A 26,548-nucleotide genomic window follows, 5' to 3' on the forward strand; every position below is an offset into this window, starting at 1 on the left:
GCAAGCCCTCAGAGTGTGGGGTGTTTCAGTAGGGAGAGTCTCTGCTGGTTTATGTGCATCCTTGTACATTGAAATCAATCTGTTTGCCAGAGAATAAAAGTTGATGTTGCCACCACTCTGCTGCTTTTATTAACAATAATGAGGTGGGGGAGCGTCCCCTTCATAAGCCATGGTGTTTGGGCCCATGGTCATAGGCACGCAGCTGTTGGGCAGTGAGCCCCGTGGGTGGAGGAGGACCTTGAAGGTGCCCACAGATCCTGCCCCCATGTGGAGTGCCTCACCCGGTGCTTCACTCAGATACCGACCTGGGTGTTGCTGTGGAGGGAATATGATTCTGTGGATATAACTGTGGCCCTGAATCTGTTGATTTTAGAAAGGAAATGATCCCAGGTGGATCTGACCTAATGAGGCGAGCCTTTAAAGGAGCAACCTCTTTCTGGCAAAGAGGTTGGAAGCACAGGAGGGATTCAACTCAAGACAGAGTCTCCACTGCCAGCTTTGAGGCTGGAAGGGGCCCAGGAGGGGAGGGCAGTGACCTCTAGGGACTGAGAGACCCCTCTGCCAGTTCATACCAGCAGGGAACCATGCACACATAGCCAGCAATGCTGACTGTGGTATCCTGAACAGAATCTCACCCATGCCCTGCAGAAGCAGGTTTAAGTAGGTGCTGTGTGAACCACTAGGCTTGTGATGACTCATTACACAGTGAAAAAGCAGCAAGAGTATGCTGCTGCTGCTGCTGCTCCTAAGTCACTTCAGTCATGTCCGACTCTGTGTGACCCCATAGACGGCAGCCCACCAGGCTCCCCCGTCCCTGGGATTCTCCAGGCAAGAACACTGGAGTGGGTTGCCATTTCCTTCTCCATTGCATGAAAGTGGAAAGTGAAAGTGAAGTCGCTCAGTCGTGTCCAACTCTTTGTGACTCCATGGACTACAGCCCACCAGGCTCCTCCATCCATGGGATTTTCCAGGCAAGAGTACTGGAGTGGGGTGCCATTGCCTTCTCTGAGCAAGAGTATAATATATCTAAATTTGAGTGTGTATATCTGTCCAGAAACATCAAATAAGTTGTGTGAGGAGAGGACAGCTGTGTGTGTGTGAAAGTAGAAATCATCTATTAGGCTGGATTTATATAAAGAATTGTATATTTATATATATAAACAATAATTTATATAATCTACATATATATTTTTATATAACCTATATATAATATTTATACATATATATATAAGTACTATGTAGTTAGAAACTGATTTCTGTTCTAGTTCTGCCTTGAGCACCATGACCTCGGAGGAGTCAGCAGTGTCCACCGGCTGTACCCACCCCACGACCGCCACTGTTTTCCAGCCAGGCTGTTAGACTTTCTTGATCCCTCCCATCCCGGTCGGTTTCCTTGCCCTCCTTCCCCTGCAGGTCTCTGTGAGCGCCTCCTCCATGGGAGGCCCCCAAGTGCTGGTGATCTCAGGAGCCTGGCTCAGCCCCGCTCACCCACACATGCTAACCCTCCCTGACCTTCTCCAGTTTACACCTTCCTCTTCCTGTGGCTTCTGTTTTGGAGGGCCCTGTGCACCTCAGACTCGGCACCGTCACAGCTGGGCTCAGGCGCCCCTCATCTGTTCCTTGCCTCCACCCCACCGCCCGGGCCGATGGCTCCACAGCACTGCAGGACCAGTGCTGAGGGCCATAACATTTTATGGGCTGACAATGCTTTTGTTTCTCTCAAAATCAGAAGGGGAGAAAAATAAAAACTTGTAAGTTGAAGAAATTGCTTTAATATGTAATATTAATATAATTATGCCACTGCAGTTGTAAAATGTAATTTTAAATAGTTTTTCACAGAGGACGAGGCCCATGGGAGCAAAAAGGCCCTTGAAAGTCACAACACAGCCCTGCCCCCGCCTTGTTTGCGGGATGGTGGCGTTTGCCCTGGCGGTGCCATGTGTTGCTGTGCCTATGGCACAGGAAGCAGAGCGGTAGTTTGTGACCCAACCTCAGTGACATCACGCAGCTCTGAGTACTGGCAAGGGCCCTCTTCTGCCCTGATGAGCGAGTCTGAGTGAGGACATCCTCCTTACCTTCAGTTCCTCGCTGACATGCCTTGGTGCGTGTGATGAGCAGAAGTGGCCAGCCCCTTGGGCTGGCGGGATCTGCTGTTCCCTGGCCAGACACTCAGTTCACTTCCCAGCATTGTCTCCACAGGGCCTGGGGCCTCTGTGTGCCAACAGCCTCTGCATGCCAACCCTTTCCCAGCCCTAACCCCGAGGACGTCCACACTTCCAAAGAGGGCAGAGAGAGTGTTGGGGTGGAAGGGAGGACAGTAGTCTGTGCGGCTAAGTCTGGTCTGGAAATCAGAGGGTGACGTTGGCAGGTAGGTATCTCACATCTGAGAACCTGGATAACCTGCCTTCCAAAACAGACTTTATTTCTGGAGACAAGTTTGTAAGGCTCTGGCTCACCCAGTACCTCAGCCGGGAAAGCTGCTGGTGAGAAAGATGTGATTCTTTCCAGGTTATCATTAGCTTCAGGAGAGAAGCAATGTTCCCTTTGCTGTTAGGACTTAAGCAGGGTAAGTTTATTCTGCTGGTGTTGGTCGCCCTGGTGGCCACATTTAGCCCTGCCCACTCCAGGCATCCTCTCATGAATCAAGGGTTGTGGGTTCATGAGGAGGGGTGATGTCTTATGTCTACTTTATTGGGCCTCTGAACTTGGCATCTGTGTGGTTCTGAACCTTTGGCAATGACATACACCTCCTGCATGAGAAGTTCAGACCTTCCAAGCAGCTGCTGGCTTGTCCTGGAGCACGTCTGAGGCCACCCGTTCAGTGCTTGAATAGCTCTGAGTGGTAGTAAGGGCTCTGATTCAAGCAGATCTGTTTTCCACCTGTTTGTTTATATTCATCTTGGTTCTGCCCTAGAAAGATTGTAATCACCATTCCGCAACACAGCTCTGCAGCCAAAGAGGAGCTCTTGGAGTCCTCTGGGCTCCTCCCTGTGGCTCTTTGTTATGGCAGCCCTAGAACACTAATACGCCAACTACCACCCTTCTCTTTACACCTTGGAAAGTGTGGCATCCCAGAGAACCGACCGTGATGTGACCAGGGAAGAATGAGATGGTCACCACCTTGGTTTTTAATGGGAGTCAAGACACGTTCGCTTAGGCCCGTCACGGTATCTGAGGCCTGCAGTCATCCATCTCCAAGTGTTTAGTATTTTGCTTGTTTTAGTATTCTTGCTGAGTCATAGTTCTTGCATCCCGTACTAGATGCAGTTAATTTTTTTAGCTTGGTTACAGGATTTTGCATTTAATCCTGTGAAATGTTGCCTGTCTCAGGCTGAGTGTGCCAGGGCCTGCCCCATCTCTCCAGGGAACTTTGAAAACCAGGTGGGGTGTCATCAGGGTTGGGTCTGAGGGATTCCAGCACTGCACCTTCCATACCCTGCTGAGAATCCCGGGTGTGTGTGGATGGAAGGTTTCTTTTCAGGGGACATGTGGGACAAAACTACTGTCCTGAGGTAGAATGCTCAAACTACCACACAGTTGCATTTATCTCACACACTGTCAAAGTGATGCTCAAAATTCTCCAAGCCAGGCTTCAACAGTACGTGAACTGTGAACTTCCAGATGCTCAAGCTGGATTTACAAAAGCAGAGGAACCAGAGATCAAATTGCCAACATCCGCTGGATCATGGAAAAAGCAAGAGAGTTCCAGAAAAACATCTATTTCTGCTTTATTGACTATGCCAAAGCCTTTCACTGTGTGGATCACAACAAACTGTGGAAAATTCTTAAAGAGATGGGAATACCAGACCACCTGACCTGCCTCTTGAGAAACCTATATGCAGGTCAGGAAGCAACAGTTAGAACTGGACATGGAACAACACACTGGTTCCAAATAGGGAAATGAGTACATCAAGGCTATATATTGTCACCCTGTTTTTTTTAACCTGTATGCAGAGTACATCATGAGAAATGCTGAGCTGGATGAATCACAAGCTGGAATCAAGATTGCTGGGAGAAATATCAAAAACCTCAGATATGCAGATGACACCACCCTTATGGCAGAAAGAGAACTAAAGAGCCTCTTGATGAATGTGAAAGAGCAGAATGAAAAAGTGGCTTAAAACTCAGCATTCAGAAAACTAAGATCATGGCATCTGGTTTCATCACTTCATGGCAAGTAGATGAGAAAACAATGGAAATAGTGACAGACTTTATTTTTGGGGGGCTCCAGAATCACTGTAGACGGTGACTGCAGCCATGAAATTAAAAGGTGCTTGCTCTTTGGAAGAAAAGTTATGACCAACCTAGACAGCATATTAAAAAGCAGAGACGTTACTTTGCCAACAAAGTCAAAGCTATGGTTTTTCCAGTAGTCATGTATGGGTGTGAGAGTTGGACTATAAAGAAAGCTGAGTGCTGAAGAATTGATGCTTTTGAACTGTGGTGCTGGAGAAGACTCTTGAGAGTCTCTTCGACAGCAAGGAGATCCAGCCAGTCCATCCTAAAAGAAAGTAGTCCTGAATATTCATTGGAAGGAGTGATGCTGAAGCTGAAACTCCAGTGCTTTGGCCAACTGATGCAAAGAGCTGACTCCTTTGAAAAGACCCTGATGCTGAGAAAGATTGAAGGTGGGAGGAGAAGGGGATGACGTAGGATGAGATGGTTGGATGGCATTACCGACTCAATGGACATGAGTTTGGGTAGGCTCCGGGAGTTGGTGATGGACAGGGAGGCCTGGTGTGCTGCAGTCCATGGGGTCGCAAAGGGTCTGACACGACTGAGTGACTGAACTGAGGTGGGTTTGGGAACAGAGTGCCCAGCGTGGTTGTGTCAGGATATCCTGTGAGTCATAACTGGTGCAGAAAACTATGGCGGTGGCTGCAGGATTGGACTTTGCTGAAGGAGAGAAGACAGGTTCTGAGGAAATGTCCTTGCTTAGCCACAGCCACACATGATGCTTGGCAGAGATGACCAGCTTCTTCACCTCAGCATCTTACTGTCTGTCAGAGGTTCCTTCTGGGAATCTAGGTGGGAAAGGCATAAACACCCCAAAATGAAGTGTTAAGTCCTGCAACATGAACCCCCAAGGCTGAGGGGAAGCCGAGTACTCCCTGATGATTCCTCAAGGATGAGCTGCTTTTAAAGTCAGACCCATACCACCTGCTCTTCCTTTACGTCAGGAACTTCAGATGCTGTATTTTGCAAGAGATCGTCTGTGGTCACTTGGCCAAGGGCAGCACCAGGGACCTAGCAGTCCTCCCTGTGCCCCATCTCGGCTGTTCTCAGTCTGCATGGCCAGGCCTGCGTTCAGCAGTTCTGTGCCTCAGAGGGTAGTCAGAGTGAGGCTCCCTGCCCGCCAGCTGCTGGCTGTGGTCCCTGGGCTGTGTGACAGGCACGGTGAGCACCATGAGCACTCAGAAAGGGGGACAGTAGTTCATACCCATGTGGTGATTCTTCATGGTTCAGTCAACTGTAGGGAGGACCACTCACTTCTTAACTCCCGTCCCACTTCCCTGCATCTATGTCTCAGATGATGTCTTCAGAAGATGGTCATGGGACATGGTTTAAAATTATTGTGTAGTAATTCCAGCAGTAATTATTGTGTAGTAATTTGCAGCCAAAGATGGAAACGCTCTATACAGTCAGCAAAAACAAGACTGGGAGTGGACTGTGGCTCAGATCATGAACTCCTTATTGCCAAGTTCAGACTTAAATTGAAGAAAGTGGGGAAAACCACTAGACCATTCGGGTATGACCTAAATCAAATCCCTTATGACTTTACAGTGGAAGTGACAAATAGACTTAAGGGACTAGATCTGATAGACAGAGTGCCTGATGAACTATGGATGGAGGTTTGTGACATTGTGCAGGAGACAAGTAGCAAGACCATCCCCAAGAAAAATGCAAAAAAGTAAAATGGCTGTCTGGGGAGGCCTTACAAATACCTGTGAAAAGAGGAGAAGCGAAAAGCAAGGGAGAAAAGGAAAGATATACCCATTTGAATGCAGAGTTCCAAAGAATAGCAAGGAGAGATAAGAAAGCCTTCCTCAGCGATCAATGCAAAGAAATAGAGGAAACAACAGAATGGGAAAGACTAGAGATCTCTTCAAGAAAATCAGAGATAGCAAGGGGACATTTCATGCAAAGATGGGCTCGATAAAGGACAGAAATGGTATGGACCTAACAGAAGCAGAAGATATTAAGAGAGGTGGCAAGAATACACAAAAGAACTGTACAAAAAAGATCTTCAGGACCCAGATAATCACGAAGATGTGATCACTCACACTCACCTAGAGCCGGACGTCCTGGAATATGAAATTAAGTGGGCCTTAGGAAGCATCACTACGAACAAAGCTAGTGGAGGTGATGGAATTCCAGTTGAGCTATTTCAAATCCTGAAAGATGATGCTGTGAAAGTGCTGCAGTCAATATGTCATCAAATTTGGAAAACTCAGCAGTGGTCACCAGACTGGAAAATGTCAGTTTTCATTCCAGTTCCAAAGAAAGGCAATGCCAAAGAATGCTCAAACTACTGCACAATTGCACTCATCTCACACACTAGTAAAGTAATGCTCAAAATTCTCCAATCCAGGCTTCAGCAATACGTGAACTGTGAACTTCCAGATGTTCAAGCTGGTTTTAGAAAAGGCAGAGGAACCAGAGATCAAATTGCCAACATCCACTGGATCATGGCAAAAGCAAGAGAGTTCCAGAAAAACATCTATTTCTGCTTTATTGACTATGCCAAAGCCTTTGACTGTGTGGATCACAATAAACTGTGGAAAATTCTGAAAGAGACAGGAATACCAGACCACCTGACCTGCCTCTTGAGAAATTTGTATGCAGGTCAGGAAGCAACAGTTAGAACTGGACATGGGACAACAGTCTGGCTCCAAATCGGAAAAGGAGTACGTCAAAGCTGTATATTGTCACCCTGCTTATTTAACTTATATGCAGAGTACATCATGAGAAATGCTGGACTGGAGGAAGCACAAGCTGGAATCAAGATGCTGGGCTAAATGTCAATAACCTCAGATATGCAGATGACACCACCCTTATGGCAGAAAATGAAGAAGAACTAAAGAGCCTCTTGATGAAAGTGAAAGAGGAGAGTGAAAAAGTTGGCTTAAAGCTCAACATTCGAAAACTAAAATCATGGCATCTGGTCCTATCACTTCATGGCAGATAGATGGGGAAACAGTGGAAACAGTGGCTGACTTTCTTTTGGGGGGCTCCAAAATCACTGCAGATGGTGATTGCTGCCATGAAATTAAAAGACGCTTACTCCTGGGATGGAAAGTTGTGACCAACCTAGACAGCGTATTAAAATGCAGAGACATTAGTTTGCCAGCAAAGGTCTGTCTAGTCAAGGCTATGGTTTTTCTAGTGGTCACATATGGACATGAGAGTTGGACTATAAAGAAAGCTGAGCTCCGAAGAATTGATGCTTTTGAACTGTGGTGTTGGAGAAGACTCTTGAAAGTCCCTTGGACTGCAAGGAGATCCAACCAGTCCATCCTAAAGGAGATCAGTCCTGGGTGTTCACTGGAGGGACTGATTTTGAAGCTGAAACTCCAATACTTTGGCCACCTGATGTGAAGGGCTGACTCATTTGAAAAGACCCTGATGCTGGGAAAGATTGAGGCAGGAGGAGAAGGGGATGACAGAGGATGAGATGGTTGGATGGCATCACCGACACAATGGACATGGGTTTGGGTAGACTCCGGGAGTTGGTGTTGGACAGGGAGGCCTGGCATGCTGGAGTTCATGAGGTTGCAAAGAGTCGGACATGACTGAGCGACTGAACTGAACTGAACTGAATTCCAGCACACCCTCTTTGCTGGTCCTGGGGTGTCACATGGGTTTTAAATCCCGTCTCTCCCTCTGCAGTATGAAGTGAATGCTGCCCCTTCTGCCCACCTAGTGGTTATGGTAACTGTGGACATGCTTTGTAAATGAAAAAGCTGTATGCAAACAGAAAGTACACAGATCCGTTCTTACAGGGGAAGTAGCCTTTATTTCTGTTTACTGTGAACATGACTTCTGTGCTTCAGAACAGGCCAATGTGTTTGCATTTGATCTCAGCGGCCAGATGCATTACTTGTAACTATTTGACCTTTTTCCTTCTCTACTCTGGCAGGTCCGAACTGCAGTCTTGGGCTGAGGCACTGGGCTGCAGGGCAGCCAGGAAGTGAGCAATCTCTGTGGATCACAGACGTGACGGGGCCAGTGGGGACTGTGGAACAGATGGCCTGAAAGGGGGTTACTTTCCCACATTCCTGGCCTGGTGGCAAAAGCCTGTGCTTCCTGAATGATTGGACCCCAGCCTGGTCCTGCTGTGATCTCACTGACCCCTGTGTGTTTCTGATGCAGATTTATGTCCACTTGAAGGAAGGCAGTGGCCCTGATGGGCTGGATGCACTGAAAAACAAGCCCCAGCTGCACAGCATGGTGGCCAGGAGCCTGTGCCGGAACGCAGCCGGGAAGAACTACATCATCTTCACCGGGCCCAGCATCACCAGCCTGACCCTCTTTGAAGAGTTTGAAAAGCAAGGTTTGTCAAGTGGGGACCAGGTTGAATGAGGACCCTCCCCCTGGAGAAGTGCGGAGATGGGGCTGGGGGTACGGGTGTGTTGTGAGCAGCATGGCCCCCAGAATGCCTGACGAGGAGGCCTGAGCCTGAGGGCCTGCTGCCTGCCCGCCCTGCTGGGCCCAGGAGATGTGAATGGAAACCTGTCTCAAGCTCGTGGTCTAGGGGACAGGTTGGTACAGGTTTTCTGGGTGCTCCTCTTCGTGTCCTTTGTGATGAGGCCAGGCCATCCGAGGAGTTTTGCTAGCGTTTTATGGGCTGCTGTAACAAAGTGCTACAGAGTGAGTGACTCATAGACAACAGGGATTTATTGCTCACAATTGCAGAGGCTGGACGTCCAGGACGGGGTGCCAGCATGGCTAGATGAGGCTGCAGACTTTTCCCTGTGTCCTCATGTGGGGAAAGGGGTGAGGGAACTCTGTGGGACCTCTTTTATAAGGGCGCCAATCCTATCCATGAGGGCTCCACCCTCCTGACCCAATCACCTCCTGAAGGCCCACTTCCAGATACCATCACCTCACATCAGGCATTAGGTTTTCGACATAGGAATTGGGAGTGGGGCACAAATATTAAATCCACAGCATCAAGGCACAGCTTCTCCTAAGGCTCTTAGGGAGTCTGAATTCCGTATTCTGTGAACTGTAATGTCACCCCTTCCAGTTGGACAGAGAATTGTGTGGATTAATACAGGCAGCTGCACAGTGGGCCTCAGAAAGGTGTTAGCTCCCCTCAGTGCTAAAATGCCTGGTTCATTTGTTGAAAAATTGAGCAAGCCTTCCATGGCTCTGGAAGAACTGGGGCTATAGAAGCAGATCCCGGCTGAGTCGGGGAGCCCCATGGCAGGCTGCATCTGTCTTCACTTGGTCCTGCATTTGGGATTTATATTCCGTCCACTCAGAAAAACCTAGAACACCCCCACTCAGCTCCTCCAGAGACTGAAATTGCAGACCTGTTGCTTAGCAACAGATCTGAAGTCTGGCCTTAAAACCAAACCCTCTCAAGTAATGGGGAGCCCACAGCTGCCAACCTGCAGCCTCAGCGACTGTGATGAGGCAGCCCCTGGGTGCTTTCCTTCTGCCAACCTGGGCTGTACCTCACTACGCTGGTTCCAGCAGGGCTCAGGGTTTAATTGTTGAGAGAATTCAGTGTGGACAGATCAGACTTTGTGAAGCAGGGCCGTGGAGGTCAAGTTGGAGAAAATTGGCCCCAACGCTCATGAACGCAGCGCCGCATGTGGTGAGCACTAGGGCTGCCGTGTCCACTGGCTGCTCGGCTCCCAGTGTGAGTGTCACGGGCATGGCGTGGAACCCCCAGGCTTCCCAGAACTGCGCTAACGGTTTCCGTGGGCCCTGCAGGCCCGAGGCCACTCATACCACCTCGTCACCTGGACCGAGGGTCACATGGTATTGTTAGGACGCTCTCATAGCGTGGGCCTGGCGGGACTGGTAGGTACAGAGTTGGGGCACCAAAGGCTTCCCCGAGACCTGGGCCGCTGGCCTGTGTTCTGGAAGAAGAGGATCCTCCCCGCTCAGGGAACTAGAGGATGGAGGAGAATCTTTTAGTGGAAAAAAATAATTAGACATGGAATTTGAGTTTTTCCAAAAGCAAAGATTTTGTTACCTGTTAGAAGCATCTGAGGCTGTGAACCCTCGCATATGACCTCCTGGGCTTCCCCTGCAATGCCTGACGTGCGAGGAGGTGGTCTCCACGTTGCCCATGGATGGCTGCCTCCATGGGCAGGGACTCTGTGTTCTCTGGTCTGGTGACCCCAGGAAATTCTGACAGGCAGCCAGGGTTGAAGTCATAGCCGAGAGCCTGGCTGAGCCTCCTGGGCGCATGGAGACCGCTTTGTAACAGTATTCACATGAGAATTGCTATTTTCACAACTAAACTTGTGCACTGCTAGATTCTCTTCTTCTGTTAGAAAAATGCAGCTGCTCTTTGGGTGGTTGTGTTCATCAAACCTGGTGGGCAATTTTAAATGTTATCCTCATTCATCTAAATTCTCTTCTTGTTTTGAAGACAGATTCTTGTTTGTAAATCTCGCAGTCTGGGTATTTGGATCCCGTTGGTGGGAGCTGTGGGGAGCCCTCTTCTCTTGGGCAGCAAGACTGGGTGTGCCCCCCAAGGGTCTGACTGAGGCGGAGGAAGGACAGGAGATCATCAGAGTCCTTCCACCACAGAAGGTGACCAGAAATTCATGCCCATGACATTGGGGAGACCATTCCCCTGTCTCTAGTCAGAATGCCCCTTCACGTCTCCTCTGGGCATGGGGAGAAGTGGGCTTCCCCATGGCTCCCAAGGGGGGGCCATGAGCAATGAGGACCAGGAAAGACCTCGAGTCCTGGAAGAATTTGGAGAAGCCTCCTTATTTCGGTTGGTCTCTGCTTGCAGGGCTCCTGCTGCAGGCAACATTCTAGGGTTCAGAGGCCCTGCTCAAGCTCTTCCCCCAGAAAACTCCGCCACTCACCACCCCCACAAAGCATATGTCATGTGATGACTCCTCCCTCTGCCTTTCACTTGGCTGCACATAGGCAGAGCTTCCTGAAGTGCCCTGCAGATGGCGAGTCTTGGTGAGAGGGGTAGGGTACATAGCTGGTTTGGGTTTAATGATGCCTGTCTCCGCCTGCCCAACTAAGAGCCTGAGATCATGTGCATCATGTGAGCTCAGAAGTTCTAGAAGCAGATGGGAGAATGGGTCCACAGGTTCAGCCCTGTACTGGCAGGTCGCAAGCCCTCTGGCCGTGAGAACTGCTGTCTTACTGCCGATGCTCTGCTTGTGTTAGATCTTCTGTGTGATCTTAGATACATACAGAAGTGTGGGGGAGGCAGCACATCTGGGATGAAAACTCCAAAATTTCCCATCTCTCCTGGGGAAGCAGGGGAGCCGCCCTGAGGCTGTGCGGTCCCTTTACCCACAGGGATCTACTGTTGTGGCCTGCTCAGCTCCAGGAAGAGTGACTGCACCGGCCTGCCGCCCTCCATGCTAAGCAGCCCAGCCACACCACCTGCCCGGGGCCAGCACAGCATCCGGATGAAGGGGAGCATGTCCCTGATCTGCTGGTACAACAAAGGGCACTTCCGCTTCCTGACCAATGCCTACTCGCCTGTGCAGCAAGGTGGGCATACTGGGGGCCCCAGGTGGGGCTCTGGAGGCTGGGCTTGACCCCTGCCCCTCTTTAGCTCTAGGCCGTGGAGTGGGTGATGCCTGCTGCCTCTTACATGGAGGCTGTCCCTCCTGTGCCCACAGGCTGTCAGCGCCTGGGGATTTGTTACATCAGGAGAAGCCATGAGGCTGGCCTTTGCAGATGACCTGAGCAGTTCCCCCGTAGGTCCCTAGGTCATACATAGTGTGATAATTGGCTCTGTTGAACAACATTTACATAATTGCTTCATCATTTAGGATTCTTTGAAAAATCTAATCTCATGGGAAGAGGACAAAAGTCAACCATTCTTATCTTTCAATGTTTGTATTTAAGGGAACCCACAGCTCAAACATTATTAAACAGCAGGAAAGGAAATTGCAATGACAAAGGGACCCTTTACAAAAGTACTTACAACTTCCCTGGTGGCTCAGAGAATCCACCTGCATTGCAGGAGACTTGGGTTCGGAAAATCCCCTGGAGAAGGGAGCAGCTACGCACTCCAGTATTCTGGCCTGGAGAATTCCGTGAACAGAGGAGCATGCCACGGGGTTGCAAAGAGTCAGACATAGCTGAGTGCCTTTCACTTGGAGTGTACTTGAAACGTCCCTTGGGTTCCTTTACATTAAGACATCTTTGTCTTTACTATTGGGCTTCCCAGGTGGTGCTAGTGGTAAAGAACCCGCCTGCCAATGCAGGTTAAGAGACGCCTTAACCTGAGGCGTTAAGAGACGCCAGTTGGATCGGTGGGTCAGAAAGATCCCCTGGAGAAGGGAATGGCAAACCACTCCAGTATTCTTGCCTGGAGAATCCCATGGACAGAGGAGCCTGGTGGGCTACAGTCCATACAGATTCAGACACAACTGAAGCAACTTAGCATGGCAGTCTTTACTATTAAAGGAACACTGCCAAGGAACTCAGGGGTGTGTGTGTAGTGTGTGTATTGCTATGCGCGTATGCATGTGTGTGGTATGTGTGTATATATGTCGTGTGTGTGGTATTTAGCATCTCTCGTTCACTTATCCCCATCCCTCACCTCCACACATACCTCGTATAACATTTCAGTGCAGGTTACAATCAAGGCACATGGGTGTTGTTACCCCACTCAGGGGTGTGGGGGTGTGGGTGGCAAAAGCCGACCCATCAGGTTCTATATCAAGGGCACGTAGAGGAGAGTTTTGGAATTGCCCTTGTCAGCTGAAGGCTGGATTGCCCTGGACTTCTGCTGTCTTTCGGCTTGGGCCTCGGGGCGGGACCAGAGGATCTCTTGGAAGGTATCTCCTGGAAGTATCTTGGAAGGTGTGGGTCTAAGGTGTTGGAGTTGCTTCCCACCAAATTATTTTAAGTGATGGCCTCTGAAGCGATGTCCCAAAGCAGGAGATTGCCCATGTCTGAACTGGTGCAGTGAGGTGGCAGAGAAAAGACTGCGTCTGGGAACGTTAGGGAAAAGCCTGCAGTGGGCTCGAAACCCTAAGTCTCAAACACTAGAGCCCTTTAATTAGACCAAGGGAAGGAGGCAGGAGGCTATTAAGGGGCAAAGACAATAAAATTGGGAGGGTTGGTTTTTAAATAAGCGGAAACGAGTATTCTTGTTCAGTTCAGTGATTCTTTCCTTTTCTAAAGTGTGCTCTCTGTTATTAATCATGAAGTTCCAAATCCTAGACACCTTTAAAAATCTCGAGGTGTGTGTCCACAACCTGGCTGCAGACCGACCCCCACCTCCAAGCCCCTGAGCCCTCCCCGCCCCATTAGGGCCTGTGGACACTGTGAGCCCATCTGGGAGAGAGGAGACCCTGGGTATGGCCGAGGGGCTCACAGAGTAGAAGCTCTGATGTCGGCATGCTCCCCACTTGGAGTCCTTTTCCTGGTTCCACCCAAGGGTCTTGCTGCTTAATGGAGATAGTTCTGGTGTGATTGTCCTTCTGCTGTGCTTCAAAAACATGATTTTTTAAAACTACCTAGTATTTCATCCTTAGATTGTGTCATAATTCTTTATCTTGCTCCCTATTAATGATTGTTTTTTTCACAATAGGAAGAGTGATATAGTGAAGATTTTTATAGATAAATCTTCAGGTACATCTTTGATTGCTTCCTCAGGATAAATCTAAAAGTTAAATGGTTGTGCCGAAGGGTCTGAATGGTTTTAAGACTCTGATGCTGTGCCAAAAGGCTGTACTTATTACCACTGCAGTGGTTACAAGAGACTGAGATTTCTCCTGCTGTGCCAACACTGTATTTGTTTTCTTTTCTAAATTTGTCAATAAGATGGCTGAAAATGCTATAAAATTTTAACTATAAATTGCCATGACTGTTGGTGAGGTTGAACATCTCTTCATGTGTTTATTAGCTGATTTTCAATGATTTTGTCATGTTCTTTTAAATTTTTCATTTGAAGTACTTGTCTTAGGAACTTGACACGTTATGAAAGATTTTATGCCCATAGCAGGTATTTTTATGCATTTGTTTTCCTTTTGCTTTTATTTATGGTCAGTATTTTTAACATTCAAAGGGTTTTCATTTCCACATCGGCACAGCTGTGGAGGGGCTTCCAAGGTGGCACTTGTCGTGAAGAACCTGCTTACCAATATGGGAGACCTAAGGGGCTGGGGTTCGGTCCCTGAGCTGGGAAGACCCATGGAGGAGGATATGGCAAGCCACTCCAGTTTTTGCCAGGAAAATCCCATGGACAGAGGAGCCTGGTGGGCTACAGTCCATAGGGTCGCACAGAATCAGACTTAGCAGGCATGCACTGCTGTTAACCATGTTATTTGTTCTCATGCTTAAAAAACCCCTGCTCTGGCCCAAGGCCAGGTAAGTAAATAGTTCACCTGGTTGTTTTATAATGTGATTTTGTGCTCTTTGCACTTGGAATTTATTTTGGTATGTGGCATCAGTCAAGGTGCTACTATTTTTTTTTGATAAGTGGCAAAGATTGGTTGACCAAGCAGCCCCACCTCTGTTCCCGAACCATTGATCAAATAATTATTTTTTCCCTACTTATTTTAAATATCACCCAGATGACAGAGTCTCCTATGTTCTAAAGATTGCTTGCCGGCTTTATACTGTCTTCTATTATGAACATATATGCTCTTCTAAAAGGTGAGCAGAATTTCCCATTTCAGAAAACATGTAACTACTTATGAACAGTTTGTTGTTTAGTCACTCAGTTGAATTTTAACCTTTGTGACCCCATGGACTGCAGCATGCCAGGCTTCTCTGTCCTTCATCATCTCCCTGAGCTTGCTCAAACTCAAGTCCATTGAGTCAGCGTTACCATCCAACCATCTCATCCTCTGTCATCACCTTCTCCTCCTGCCTTCAGTCTTTCCCAACATCAAGGTCTTTTCCAGTGAGTCAGCTTTTTGTATCAAGTGTCCAAAGTATTGGAGTTTCAGCTTCAGCATCAGTCCTTCCAATGAATATTCAGGGTTGATTTCCTTTAGGACGGACTGATTGGATCTCCATGCAGTCAAGGGACTCTCAAGAGTCTTCTCCAACACCTCAGTTCAAAAGCACCAATTCAGAGTTCAGCCTTGTTTGTAGTCCAGCTCCCACATCCATACATGACTACTGGAAAAACCATAGCTCTGACCTTTGTCAGCAAAGTGATGTCTCTGATTTTTAATACGCTGTCTAGGTTAGCCATAGCTTTTCTTCCAAGGAGCAAGCGTCTTTTAGTTTCATGGCTGCAGTCACTATCTGCAGTGATTTTGGAGCCCTAAAAGATAAACTCTGTCACTGTTTCCATTGTTTCCCCATCTATTTGTGATGAAGTGATGGGACCAGATGCCATGATCTTCTTTTTTTTGAATGTTGAGTTTTGAATGTTAAGTCAGCTTTTTCACTCTCCTCTTTCACCTTCATCAGGAGGCTCTTTTGTTCCTTTTCGCTTTCTGCCAGAAGGGTGGTGTCATCTGCATATCTGAAGTGAAAGAAGAGAGTGAAGTCAGTAAGTCATGTCCATCTCTTTGCCACCCCATGGACTGTAGCCTACCAGGCTCCTCCATCCATGGAATTTTCTAAGCAAGAGTACTGGAGTAGGTGGCTATTTCCTTCTGCAGAGGACCTTCCTGACCCAGCAATTGAACCCAAGTCTCCCATATTGTAGGCAGACACTTTACCACCTGAGCCACCAGGGAATCTGAGGTTATTGACATTTCTCCTGGCACTCTTGACTCCAGCTTGTGCTTTATCCAGCCTGGCATTTTGCATGTTGTACTCTGTATATAAGTTAAATAAGCAGGGTGACAATATACAGCCTTGACGTACTCCTTTCTTGATTTGGAACCAGTCTGTTGTACATGTCCCATTCTAACTGTTGCTTCTTGACCTGCATACAGGTTTCACAGGAGGCAGGTAAGGTGGTCTGGTATTCCCATCTCATGAAGAATTTTCCAGTTTGTTGTGATCCACACAATCAAAGCCTTTAGCATAGTCAGTGGAGCAGAAGTAGATTTTTTTTTGTAAATTCTCTTGCTTTTTCTATGATCCAGCAGATGTTGGCTGTTTGATCTCTTGTTCCTCTACCTTTTCTAAAGCCAACTTAAACATCTGGAAGTTCTCGTTTCATGTACTGTTGAAGCCTAGCTTGAAGAACTTTGAGCAGTACTTTGCTGCCGTGTGAAATGAGTGCAATTGTGCAGTAGTTTGAGCATTCTTTGGGATTATTTTTCTTTGGGATTGGAATGAAAACTGACCTTTTCCAGTCCTGTGACCACTGCTGAGTTTTCCAAATGTGCTGACATACTGAGTGCAGCACTTTCACAGCATCATCTTTTACGATTTGAAATAGCTCCACTGGAATTCCATCACCTCCACTAGCTTTGTTCATAGTGATGCTTCCTAAGGCCCACTTGACTTTGCACCCCAGAATGTCTGGCTCCAGGTTAGTGATCACACCATCATGGTTATCTGGGTCATTATGATCTTTTTTGTGTAGTTCTTCTGTGTTTTCTTGCCACCTCTTCTCAATATCTTTTGCATCTGTTAGAGCCATACCATTTCTGTCCTGTATTGTGCCCATCTTTGCATGAAATGTTCCCTTGGTATCTCTAATTTTCTTGAAGAGATCTCTAGTCTTTCCCATTCTATTGTTTACCTTTATTTTGCATTGATCACTGAGGAAGGCTTTCTTCTCTCTCCTTGCTATTCTTTGGAACTCTGCATTCAGATGCTTATATCTTTCCTTTTCTCCTTTGCTTTTCGCTTCTCTTCTTTTCACAGCTATTTGCAAGGTCACCTTAGACAGCCATTTTGCCTTTTTGCATTTCTTTTTCTTCGGGATGATCTTGATTCCTGCCCCCTGTATGATGTCACCAACTTCCATCCATAGTTCTTCAGCCACTCTGTCTATCAGATCTAATCCCTTGAATCTATTTGTCACTTCTACTATATAATCATAAGGGATTTGATTTAGGTCATACCTGAATGGTCTAGTGGTTTTCCCTACTTTCTTCAATTTAAGTCTGAATTTGGCAATAAGGAGTTCATGATCTGAGCCACAGTCAGCTTCCAGTCTTATTTTTGCTGACTATATAGAGCTTCTCCATCTTTGGCTACAAAGAATATAATCAATTTGATTTTGGTATTGACCATCTGGTGATGTCCATGTGTAGAGTCTTCTCTTGTGTTGTTGGAAGAGGGTGTTTGCTGTGACCAGTGTGTTCTCTTGGCAAAATCCTGTTAGCCTTTGCTCTGCTTCATTTTATACTCCAAGGCCAAACTTGCCTGTTACTCAAGGTGTCTCTTGACTTCCTACTTTTGCATTCCAGTCCCCTATGATGAAAAGGACATCTTTTTTTGGTGTTAGTTCTAGAAATTCTTATATGTCTTTATAGAACTGTTCAGCTTCTTCAGCGTTAATGGTTGGAACATAGACCTGGATTACTGTGATACTGAATGATTTGCCTTGAAAACGAACAGAGGTCATTCTGTCACTTTTGAGATTGTACCCAAGTACTGCATTTCAGACTCTTGTTGCCTATGATGGCTACTCCATTTCTTCTAAGGGATTCTTGCCCACAGTAGTAGATATAATGGTCCTCTGAATTAAATTCACCCATTTGGGTCCATTTTAGTTCTCTGATTCCTAAAATGTGGATGTTCACTCTTGCCATCTCCAGTTTGACCACTTCCAATTCCTTTTTTCATGGACCTAACATTCCAGGTTCCTATGCAATATTGTTCTTTACAGCATCAGACTTTACTGTCATCGTCAGACACATCCACAACTGGGCATTATTTCCACTGTGGCTCAGCCTCTTCTTTCCTTCTGGAACTATTTTTCTGCTCTTCTCCAGTAGCATACTGGCCACCTACCAACCTGGGGAGTTCATCTTTCAGTGTCACATCTTTTTGCCTTTTCATACTGAACATTTTAGGGAATTATTTATTATTCTTTACTCCAGATTCTAAGGGAGAATGAGCCCTCTTTCAGAAAGTGTGAGCCCTGTCATTGTTCAGTTACTCAGTTGTGTCCCAATTCATTGCAACCCCATGGACTGCAGCACGCCAGACTTCCCTGTCCTTCACCATCTCCCTGAACTTGCTCAAACTCAAGTCCATTGAGTCAGTCATGCCGTCCAACCCTCTCGTCCTCTGTCATCCCCTTCTTCTCCTGCTTTCAGCCTTTCCCAGCATCGGAGTCTTTTCTAATGATTTGGCTCTTTGTATCAGGTGGCCAAAGTATTGGAGCTTCAGCATCAGTCCTTCCAGTGAATATTCAGGATTGATCTCCTTTAGGATGGACTGGTTGGATCTCCTTGCAATCCAAGGGACCCTCGAGAGTCTTCTCCAACATTATAGTTCAAAAGCATCAATTCTTCAGCACACAGTCTTCAGTGTGAGGGTACACAGGCTCTTTAAGTTACATGCTGTCATTTACCCAGGGTCATCCCCATGAAGAACCAAATCCTTTTTGAGTCTTCCATCTCCCTCTTTGCCCATAGGGTTCGGAGTCCATGAGGCTCGTGTGGGTGTGGAGTGTCTGCATATCAGACATCGGGTCTGTGTGTCAGGTCTTGACTCATTCGCTCAGACTTAGAGAAGGGCAGAAAGGATGTCAGCCCAGCCAGAAAAAAACCTGGAGGAGGTGGAGAGATAGACCCCTGCAACAGGAAGACAGGTAGTTCTGTCATAGGCCCACGTGAACCTACAGTGTCACAGAGGTTAACTCTTAGAATATAGATGTGCAGAGGGTCACACCCAGCCACAGACATACAAGGGTGCTCCCAGAGAGAACACATCATCCCTGGTTATGATGTCAGCAGAGACAATAAATATCACATAGCCTCTTGTCAATATTTCCAATGTCTAAAGTTTTTCAGTCCTCAGAAAAGGCTATTAATAGGGCTGCAGTCTCACCCTTTTCATCTTGAGTAGTATCTGAAATCTAAGGTATCACCAGGGAGGAGGCTGGACTGGTAATAACCTTGGAGAAATGCTCAAAGAGACTGACAGAAACCTGGATTTTGAAGCCAGTCTCCTCTTTCCAGCTGTAATTCTCATTTAAGTTCAAAAGTGTGAAGGAATAGGGAGGAACCTTCTTCCCCCGAGAGGAGAGGAGCAGGCCTCTCACACCTGGGTGAGCAGCCCTGGAACTACCGCCCTGCCGGTGCTGAGGGCAGCCGGTAGGGACTGCAGGGCCCCGGCCAGCACCACGCCCTCATCCCTGGAGAGTGGGCCCAACCTGCTGGGACCCTGCTGCCTCACAGTGAGGCTTCCCCTGCCTTTGGGAAGAGAGAAGGGAGGGGATTTTATCAGACGGCCTGACCTGCTCATACCCACATGGATCTGGGAAGCCCTAAGGGACCCCTTTAGCCCCAGAGGAGGCTGTAGTTGAAAGTCAGGCAAATTAAAATAGAGCCAGCGATGGGAAGCCTCCCCAGGCCATGCACCCAGGCCAGGCGTGAGGTGGGGGTGTTTGCTCACTTGTGTTTGGGGTTGGGTGATGAGCACAGGCCCAGGGCAGGTCCCTGCAGGAAGGGTGCTGTACAGAGACCGCCCTCCGTGGAGGTTCAGAGCCCGGCCTTGGAGGACCTGCGTGTGGCCGTGGCACCTGGCAGTAGAGTGTCTCTGTGGAGAGAGCCTCTCTCGGGATCTGGGCCCCAGGAGCCTCTGACTGGGAGAAGGCCCTGGACGGGCACTGTGGTCCTTTGAGCTCTTGAGGCTTTAGAAAGCATGTTGCCTGGGTGCTGCCCCAGCGTCCCCCACACCTCCAGAGCGAGCTTCTCAGCCTCTCATAAGATCTCCAGACACTTCATCAGTGCAGAAAGTCAGTATTTGGGGAGCAGGGATGGGAGACAAAAAAAAAACTATTCTGGTTTAGGGCTGAGTCTCAGCAGATGGACCTGTGTGACTCTTGTCTCCCGCCCGTCCCTCAGTAGGAAGGGGGTGACGAGCCATTTTTACTTCAACTACTGGAGAAGGGAAGGCTACCCACTCCATTATTCTGGCCTGGAGAATTCAATGGACTGTATAGTCCATGGCGTCGCAAAGAGTCGGACACGACTGAGCGACTTTCACTACTCACATGTATTTAAGCAGCGCTAACATTTCACAGCCCTGTGAACTAATCCCTGGAAACAGTGGCAGTCTTCTCCACCACATGGTGCTGCTGCAGAGGAGGCTGCTCAGAGGAAATGCTGTGTAGCCCCCACCACACTTGACCGTCCTTCCGGCCCACACATCACCTCTGAGGGTGCAGTGGATGGCACCCCCCAGTCAGGGCGAGTCTCGGAAGACAGGTTGTTGGGCAGCAGGCTGGAGAGGGCTGACTGATCTCTCTCTGCTTCTCACTCCTGGTCGGTGGGATGTTTCACTCTTGCCATGACTTTGGTCATGGCCCTGGGACTCAGTTATACGGTGTTTGAAGGCATGTGAGAGAGTGCATTTGAGGATCAGTGAAGGGTAAAGGGTTCTGTCCACAGGAGGCATGGAGGAGCCTGGGGTCAGGTGGCTCCTGGTTCTTCTGAACCCTGCCTTGAGCAGAGCAGGTGGACTGGTCCCCTGGCCCCCTGACAGGGGGCCAGGAGGTGGCCACCTTCTCGCACCGCTCTCAGACCTGGCGGAAGGAGTGGGAGCCTGGGGAAGGGAAGAGGGGGCCGGTGAGTCCTGGCCTCCTCTCTGCTCTCAGGGCCCCATCGGGTGCTGAGCCCTACTCCACTCACACTCGCCTTTGCGCCATTATCTGCCGTGGGCCCTGCCCTGGTCTGTGCTGTGGCTCCATGTTCTTTGCTCACCTGACCTTGTTTTCCTCAGCTCCCCTGAAGCTTCAGTGATGTTGTTGATAGTGGTTTTTTCCCATCTCCTCCCCTGCTGTCTGTTTTGACAAGCAGGCAGGATGGAGAAGAACGTGATCTGAATGGGGGTCTGCAGGGGAGGCTCAGAGGGGATGTCCCGCCTGTCTCTGCAGGAGTGATCATCAAGAGGAGGAGCGGGGAGATCCCCTGCCCCCTGGCCGTGGAGGCCTTCGCCGCCCACCTCAGCTACATCTGCAAGTACGATGACAAGTACAGCAAGTAAGTGAGCCGGCGCCGGTGAGTGTCGCGGGGGCCTCACCGCCGAGAGCTGGGGGCTGCCCTTATCAGGGTTGACAGATGAAGACCCTGAGAGAGGAAATCCTGAGCCCTCAGCCTGGTGTCCCCCCAGGGCCCAGCCACGCGGCCACCCCCGCCTCCCACCGCCTGGCCGCCTGCACTGCGGCCCTGTCCCCCTTCTTCCACGTCCGCCATCGGGCCGACCCCGCCCGCTATTGTCCCTGAGGCCCTGCCCTGCGTCCCCTCCGCAGACGGGGCGCGGGCCCTCATGTCACTGGGCTGAGCCATGGTTACTTAGTCATTTCACGTGTGAGTGTGAGTGTGCTCAGGCACAGTATCATCATGAGTGCACACATGGTTTGCACCACACGCATGTGTGTGTACGTGTTCATGCCCCAGTGCTGTCTCCAGGCAGCTCCCATGCCCACATCGGGAGCTGTTGAACCTTGGCCTGTTAACGACTGGGCCTGAACCTCACAATCTAAAACAGGGCGAGACTAACCCAGAGGGCGGTGGGCATTTTCTCAGCCCTCCTTGAGGGTCATTGATGTCTCCCAGGCTGCTTGGTGGGGAGGGCAGTGCAGGAACCTGGGCCTCCTGGAAAAACCCAGGTGTAGAGGGCGCCCCACTCCCTCAGAGTCACTGCACTGTCTTCCTGGAGCCCTGGCCTGCCTGGCAGCTCACTGGCCTGGGCGGTGCTCACAGGGCAGCCTGTGTGATGGAGCAGACATCGCAGGCTGCCCTGGCTGGGCACTTCAGTGGTGCTGAGGTTGCCGACCCTCCAGTACCCAGCATTTGGGGTGCAGAGACACACGTGCATGCAGAGGACAACAGCACAGGGGTGGGTCCTGAGGCGGGGCTCTCCAGCAGAGAAGGCTCTCCTGAGGTGACAGCTGTCCTCCATCTGGGGGAAGGAGGGGTGGTGAAGAGAAGAGTGAGGAGCTGCGGGTGGTTGCAGCAGGAGGGGCTCGGGACACTCGGCACTTGTGCAGGGAAGCCCCGCAGCCCTGTGTCCTCCCGAGCTCCAGCCACACCACACAGGCTCAGGACGTGCCACACAGGGAAGCCCCACAGCCCTGCGTCCTCCCGAGCTCCAGCCGCACCACACAGGCCTGACTCCTGGTTTCAGTGGCCCCTGCGGTGCCCGCCTCCTCACACCTGATCCCTTCCTAGGGACTGTTTTCATCTTAAGTAAAGTTCATGTGCCTGAGCCTCAGTGAGAGCTGCCCTCCCCCCTCCTTGTTCCCCCCTCCCCAGCCTGATTCCCACCCCCATGCTCCCGACAGCACCCCGTTGAGCCCAACGAGGCCTTTGGGAATCTCTCCTGCACGGGGTGCCTGGGCACCATCTGAGTCAGCCCTTTTACCCTTCTGTCCTCTTAGGTATTTCATTTCTCATAAACCGAACAAGACCTGGCAGCAGGTATTCTGGTTTGCCGTCAGCATAGCGGTCAATAATGCCTACATTCTGTACAAGATGTCAGACGCCTATCACGTGAAGAGGTACAGCCGGGCCCAGTTCGGTGAGAGACTCGTGCAAGAGCTGCTGGGCCTGGAGGATACCTCTCCAAGCCTCTGATGTCCTGGGCGTGGCCCAGGCTAGGTAAGGACCAGGTCCAGGGAGGGACGGGGGAGCCTGACGTCTGACCTGCCGGCCAGAGACCCGGAGACACCCTGTGTGTGGCCGCAGTCCAGGGAGGGTGCTCAGGGCCTCTGGAGGGGCCAGCACGGACCTGGTCAGAGGGTGGCGCCATCCGGTTTCCACACAGAGAAGAGCACGGCTTCCCTCCGGAGAGTGGCCACCACCTTGGAGTGAGCACCTTGCAGGTGTGGCCCTGAGCCAGACCTTCCGTGCCACCAGCGCAGGGCAGGGCACCCTCACGATCCCCGTGGAGGCCATGGGGAGCCCGTTCAGCACAGGGGACCTGGGAGGGCTGCTGCCATCATGGGTGCCAGGGATGGAATGAGCTGGTGAAGATGAAAGATGTCCACGACGTGGTTCAGGTCACGCAGTGTCTGAAGGCCATGGGAAGGGAGCCAGCTGGGATTGTTTGGGGGTGTGTAGGAACCCAGAGGGTTTGCCAGTGTTTGCCTCAAGTGGGCAGCTCAGAACGGGGCTCGTAGCAGAAAAAACACAGGCTGGCATCGCTGAAAGGCAGTGTTGGCATGGGGAGTGGGGCCACTCTGGTCTGTGCACGAGGCACTCCTGCCTGTCCCGGAGTGGCTGGTGTATGGGGAGAAAGACGGTGACAGAATGGCAGTGAAGTGTGACGCTGTTTTTTATTTTTAGATATATCTTCAGGTTATTTTCTTACTGTTGCTCAAGATCTTCTGTAAAAGGCAATGTCCCTCTTCTGTCCTCACCCTCTCACCCCGCCCTGTCGTGGCTCCTTGCATGATCACGGGCCTGGCCTGAACCTGGGCCAGAAAGGGTACTTTGTGTCCATCAAACCATGGGGGCCTGTGGGCCTGAGCTTTGCACAGACGCCGTCACCGGCAGAATTACTTGTCTTGGAAAATACACAGCACGGCTGAGACAACAGATTGTCTCTGTGGGTGACCACTCTCTCTCATGTGGTCACTGGGCAGTGCTGGCCAGCCTCACTGCCTGCCTCGTGATGGTGTGGTGGGCATTTGTGTGTGACTCCCAGGGCCTGGGGTCTGCTCACCACAAGCCTGAAAGGCCTCTGTGATGAGCAGCTGGCAGCAAGGGCTCTACTTACTTCTCAGAACACCTGGGCCTTCTCTGAACCAAGGTTCACACGTCTCCCTGGGAGACCTCCGCTAGGGTGGTCGGCTGGTCTGGCTGTCCCCACCGATAAGAAACGAGTAATTTCTGAAGTTACGTGATCTCCCTTCAACCCGGTTAATGTCGCCCCCTTATTTTTACAAATGCAAACCTACTCTACTCAGGCTTTGGGATGTTCTTCCTTGTTGTCACCGGTTAATCACAAGTGTTGCTGGCAGCATGCTCCAGATTCACACCGTATCTGTACCCAGTTCATGATGTCACCTCGCCCTGTGGTTTTAATTCGATGCCACGGATTGTAGGCCAAATTTTAAATTGTGTTTCAAAACACCTTTGCCGTGTCCTTTAATTGGATTGAAAGAACTTTTACCACATGGAGAAATCTATTTTTAATTTGTGATGCTTTTCTACAAGGTCCACTATTTCTGAGTTTAATGCATTTCCAACACTTAGGGAGACTCTAATGGAAGCTAATGAATTTTCTTTTCTGTCCAAGTAAGTAAAAGAAAAAATAAAAGTCTATTTAGATGTTGACTCTTTGTTAATATGTGCGTTTGTTTAAAAGGTCAAAGACAAAACTCCAGGCCACTCTTGTGAGTCTTGATTTCTTGTATAATCCAGTATATATGATCTTGCCACTCTAGTATCATGAACCAAGAGCAGTTTAGAAGAAAAATCCAGTTGACTGTTGGGTAGAAATGCACGTGATGCCCTGTCCTGTGACTGCTTAGTTGTACTGATAGGTGCCTCTGCCATCAGACACATCATGCCTGCCTCCACCCGGGTCTGTCCTCTGCTAGGCCGTGTGTCATTCTCATTCAACACCAGAGGTGCTGCTGTGACCAGCAGTGGGTGACTTCACGTTACCAAGTAATTATAGAGGAATTACGCCATATTGGTGCTCTGGTTTTGAGATGGTGGCCACCTGGTTTCTGATAAATGATTGAGAGACCAGCAGGTTAGCTGGGTTTCTGGTGGAGCCTGTTGTGATAGCACCAGCTCTCGGGTTCAAAGGGATTTCCCTTCTCTTTCTAGGAGGACAAAATGCCAGGCAGCACTGACTAGGAAAGCCTGCAGGGACCCGACTGCACCCATGATGGGGTGTGGGGTGACTGGTCAAAAGTCACCCGACTCCATACCTCCCTGGGCCTGAAGGCTGGCAGATCCACACTGGACAGGCTCACTGGGAAGCTGGAACTGGCCCCAGGAAGGGGCCCAGCTAGAGGTTCTCGGGGGAGAGGCTGCCAGCAGGGCCCTGGCAGAAGCTGGGAGGTAGGTGGCCCCCTTCATTCTGTGGCAAACCAGTCCTGTAGGAGGTCTTTGCTGCAGGGTCTAGAAAGGAAGGGCGGACAGTGAGCTCCCAACCCTGTTGGGAAAGCACCAGCAGGACTTCTAAGCTTCTCCAGAGAACATCGCATAGCTGAATGCAAGGTAAACTGTTGGGTTCCACACAGTTTCTGATGTGTCACATGACCTCAGCTGTCTTTGGAAGTAGGTAACGTAATTCTTGGGCTTCCCTGATGGCTCAGAGGTAAAAAATCCGCTTGCAATGCAGGAGACTGCCTGCAGTGCAGGAGACTCAGGTTTGATCCCTGAATCGGGAAGATCCCCTGGAGGAGGCAATGGCAACCCACTCTAATATTCTTGCCTGTAGAATCCCAAGGACAGAGGAGCCTGACAGGCTATAGTCCATGGGGTCACAAGAGTCGGACACTACCAAGCAACTGAACCACAAACACCACCAGGCAAATTCTTAGGAGAATCTAATTAGGATGATTTTCTGTTTGGATTTGGTACCTTCTTTGGCAGGGTCTGTGTTTGTCTTTTCTCCCCACACTCTGCTTCCTTCCCAAAGCCTCAATTTTGAACAATATTTTACTTTGGTCACTGGAACATTACATGAGTATTTCAAAACTCAGGTGAGTGACATAGAAACTTGGCATCTGGACCATTCTGGGCAAAGATATCCAGTTTATTGACTGCATTAGACAAGACCTGGCTGCCAAAACGGATTAACTCTGCAGCTGTGGCCAAGATAAGATCGCAGATAGACGGGGAGGACCTGGATGCACGGCGGGTGCCGCCGCCACCCTGAGGAACCCTGCCTCAGCATCTGCATTGAGAGGGCCCCTAACCAGGGGGTGAGGCAGGCTCACCACCACCAGTGAGAGATGTCCCCTCCAGCCTGTGGCAAAGGGAAAAGGCACCCCCCACAGCAGGCCCTGAGGTGGAGGAGGACAACTCAGTGACAGGCTGATGGGAGCAGGGAGGAAGGGTTCACTGACCTGTGCCACGGGCAACCACGCACAGACAGGGCCTCGTCCATGGGCCCAGAGAGCTCCCTGTGCCCCAGTTCTCCACCCAGGTGCCCCACAAGGTGGGCCTGGACACCTGTGTCCCCAGCTTTCAGGAAGGCATTGGCAAGGGGGACGTTTTACTGTTTACCCAGGTGAGCCGGTGGACTTGATGCTGAGACCATGGTCTAAACCGCTGCACAGACTGCTCCCCAGAGTCATCAGTAGGGCTGGCGG

General features: G+C 49.8%; 1 protein-coding gene across 2 annotated transcripts in view; it reads left to right on the top strand.

Moving 5' to 3' along the window:
• Positions 1-24,551, top strand: part of PGBD5 (piggyBac transposable element derived 5) — a 98,447-nt gene extending 73,896 nt beyond the window's left edge. For both annotated transcript variants that reach the window (XM_086381221.1, XM_086381222.1), the window contains exons 4-7: positions 8,374-8,554; positions 11,512-11,709; positions 21,146-21,251; positions 22,652-24,551. In XM_086381221.1, the coding sequence (XP_086237347.1) occupies positions 8,374-8,554; positions 11,512-11,709; positions 21,146-21,251; positions 22,652-22,847 (681 nt within the window). In that variant the 3' untranslated portion in view covers positions 22,848-24,551. The remainder of the gene's footprint in view (positions 1-8,373; positions 8,555-11,511; positions 11,710-21,145; positions 21,252-22,651) is intronic.
• The last annotated feature ends 1,997 nt before the right edge of the window (positions 24,552-26,548 follow it).

The sequence above is a fragment of the Bos grunniens genome, chromosome 28 (genome assembly GCF_055505025.1).
Source record: "Bos grunniens cultivar Pamir isolate PY7600 chromosome 28, Bosgru_T2T1.0, whole genome shotgun sequence".
NCBI classification, from domain to species: domain Eukaryota; kingdom Metazoa; phylum Chordata; class Mammalia; order Artiodactyla; family Bovidae; genus Bos; species Bos grunniens.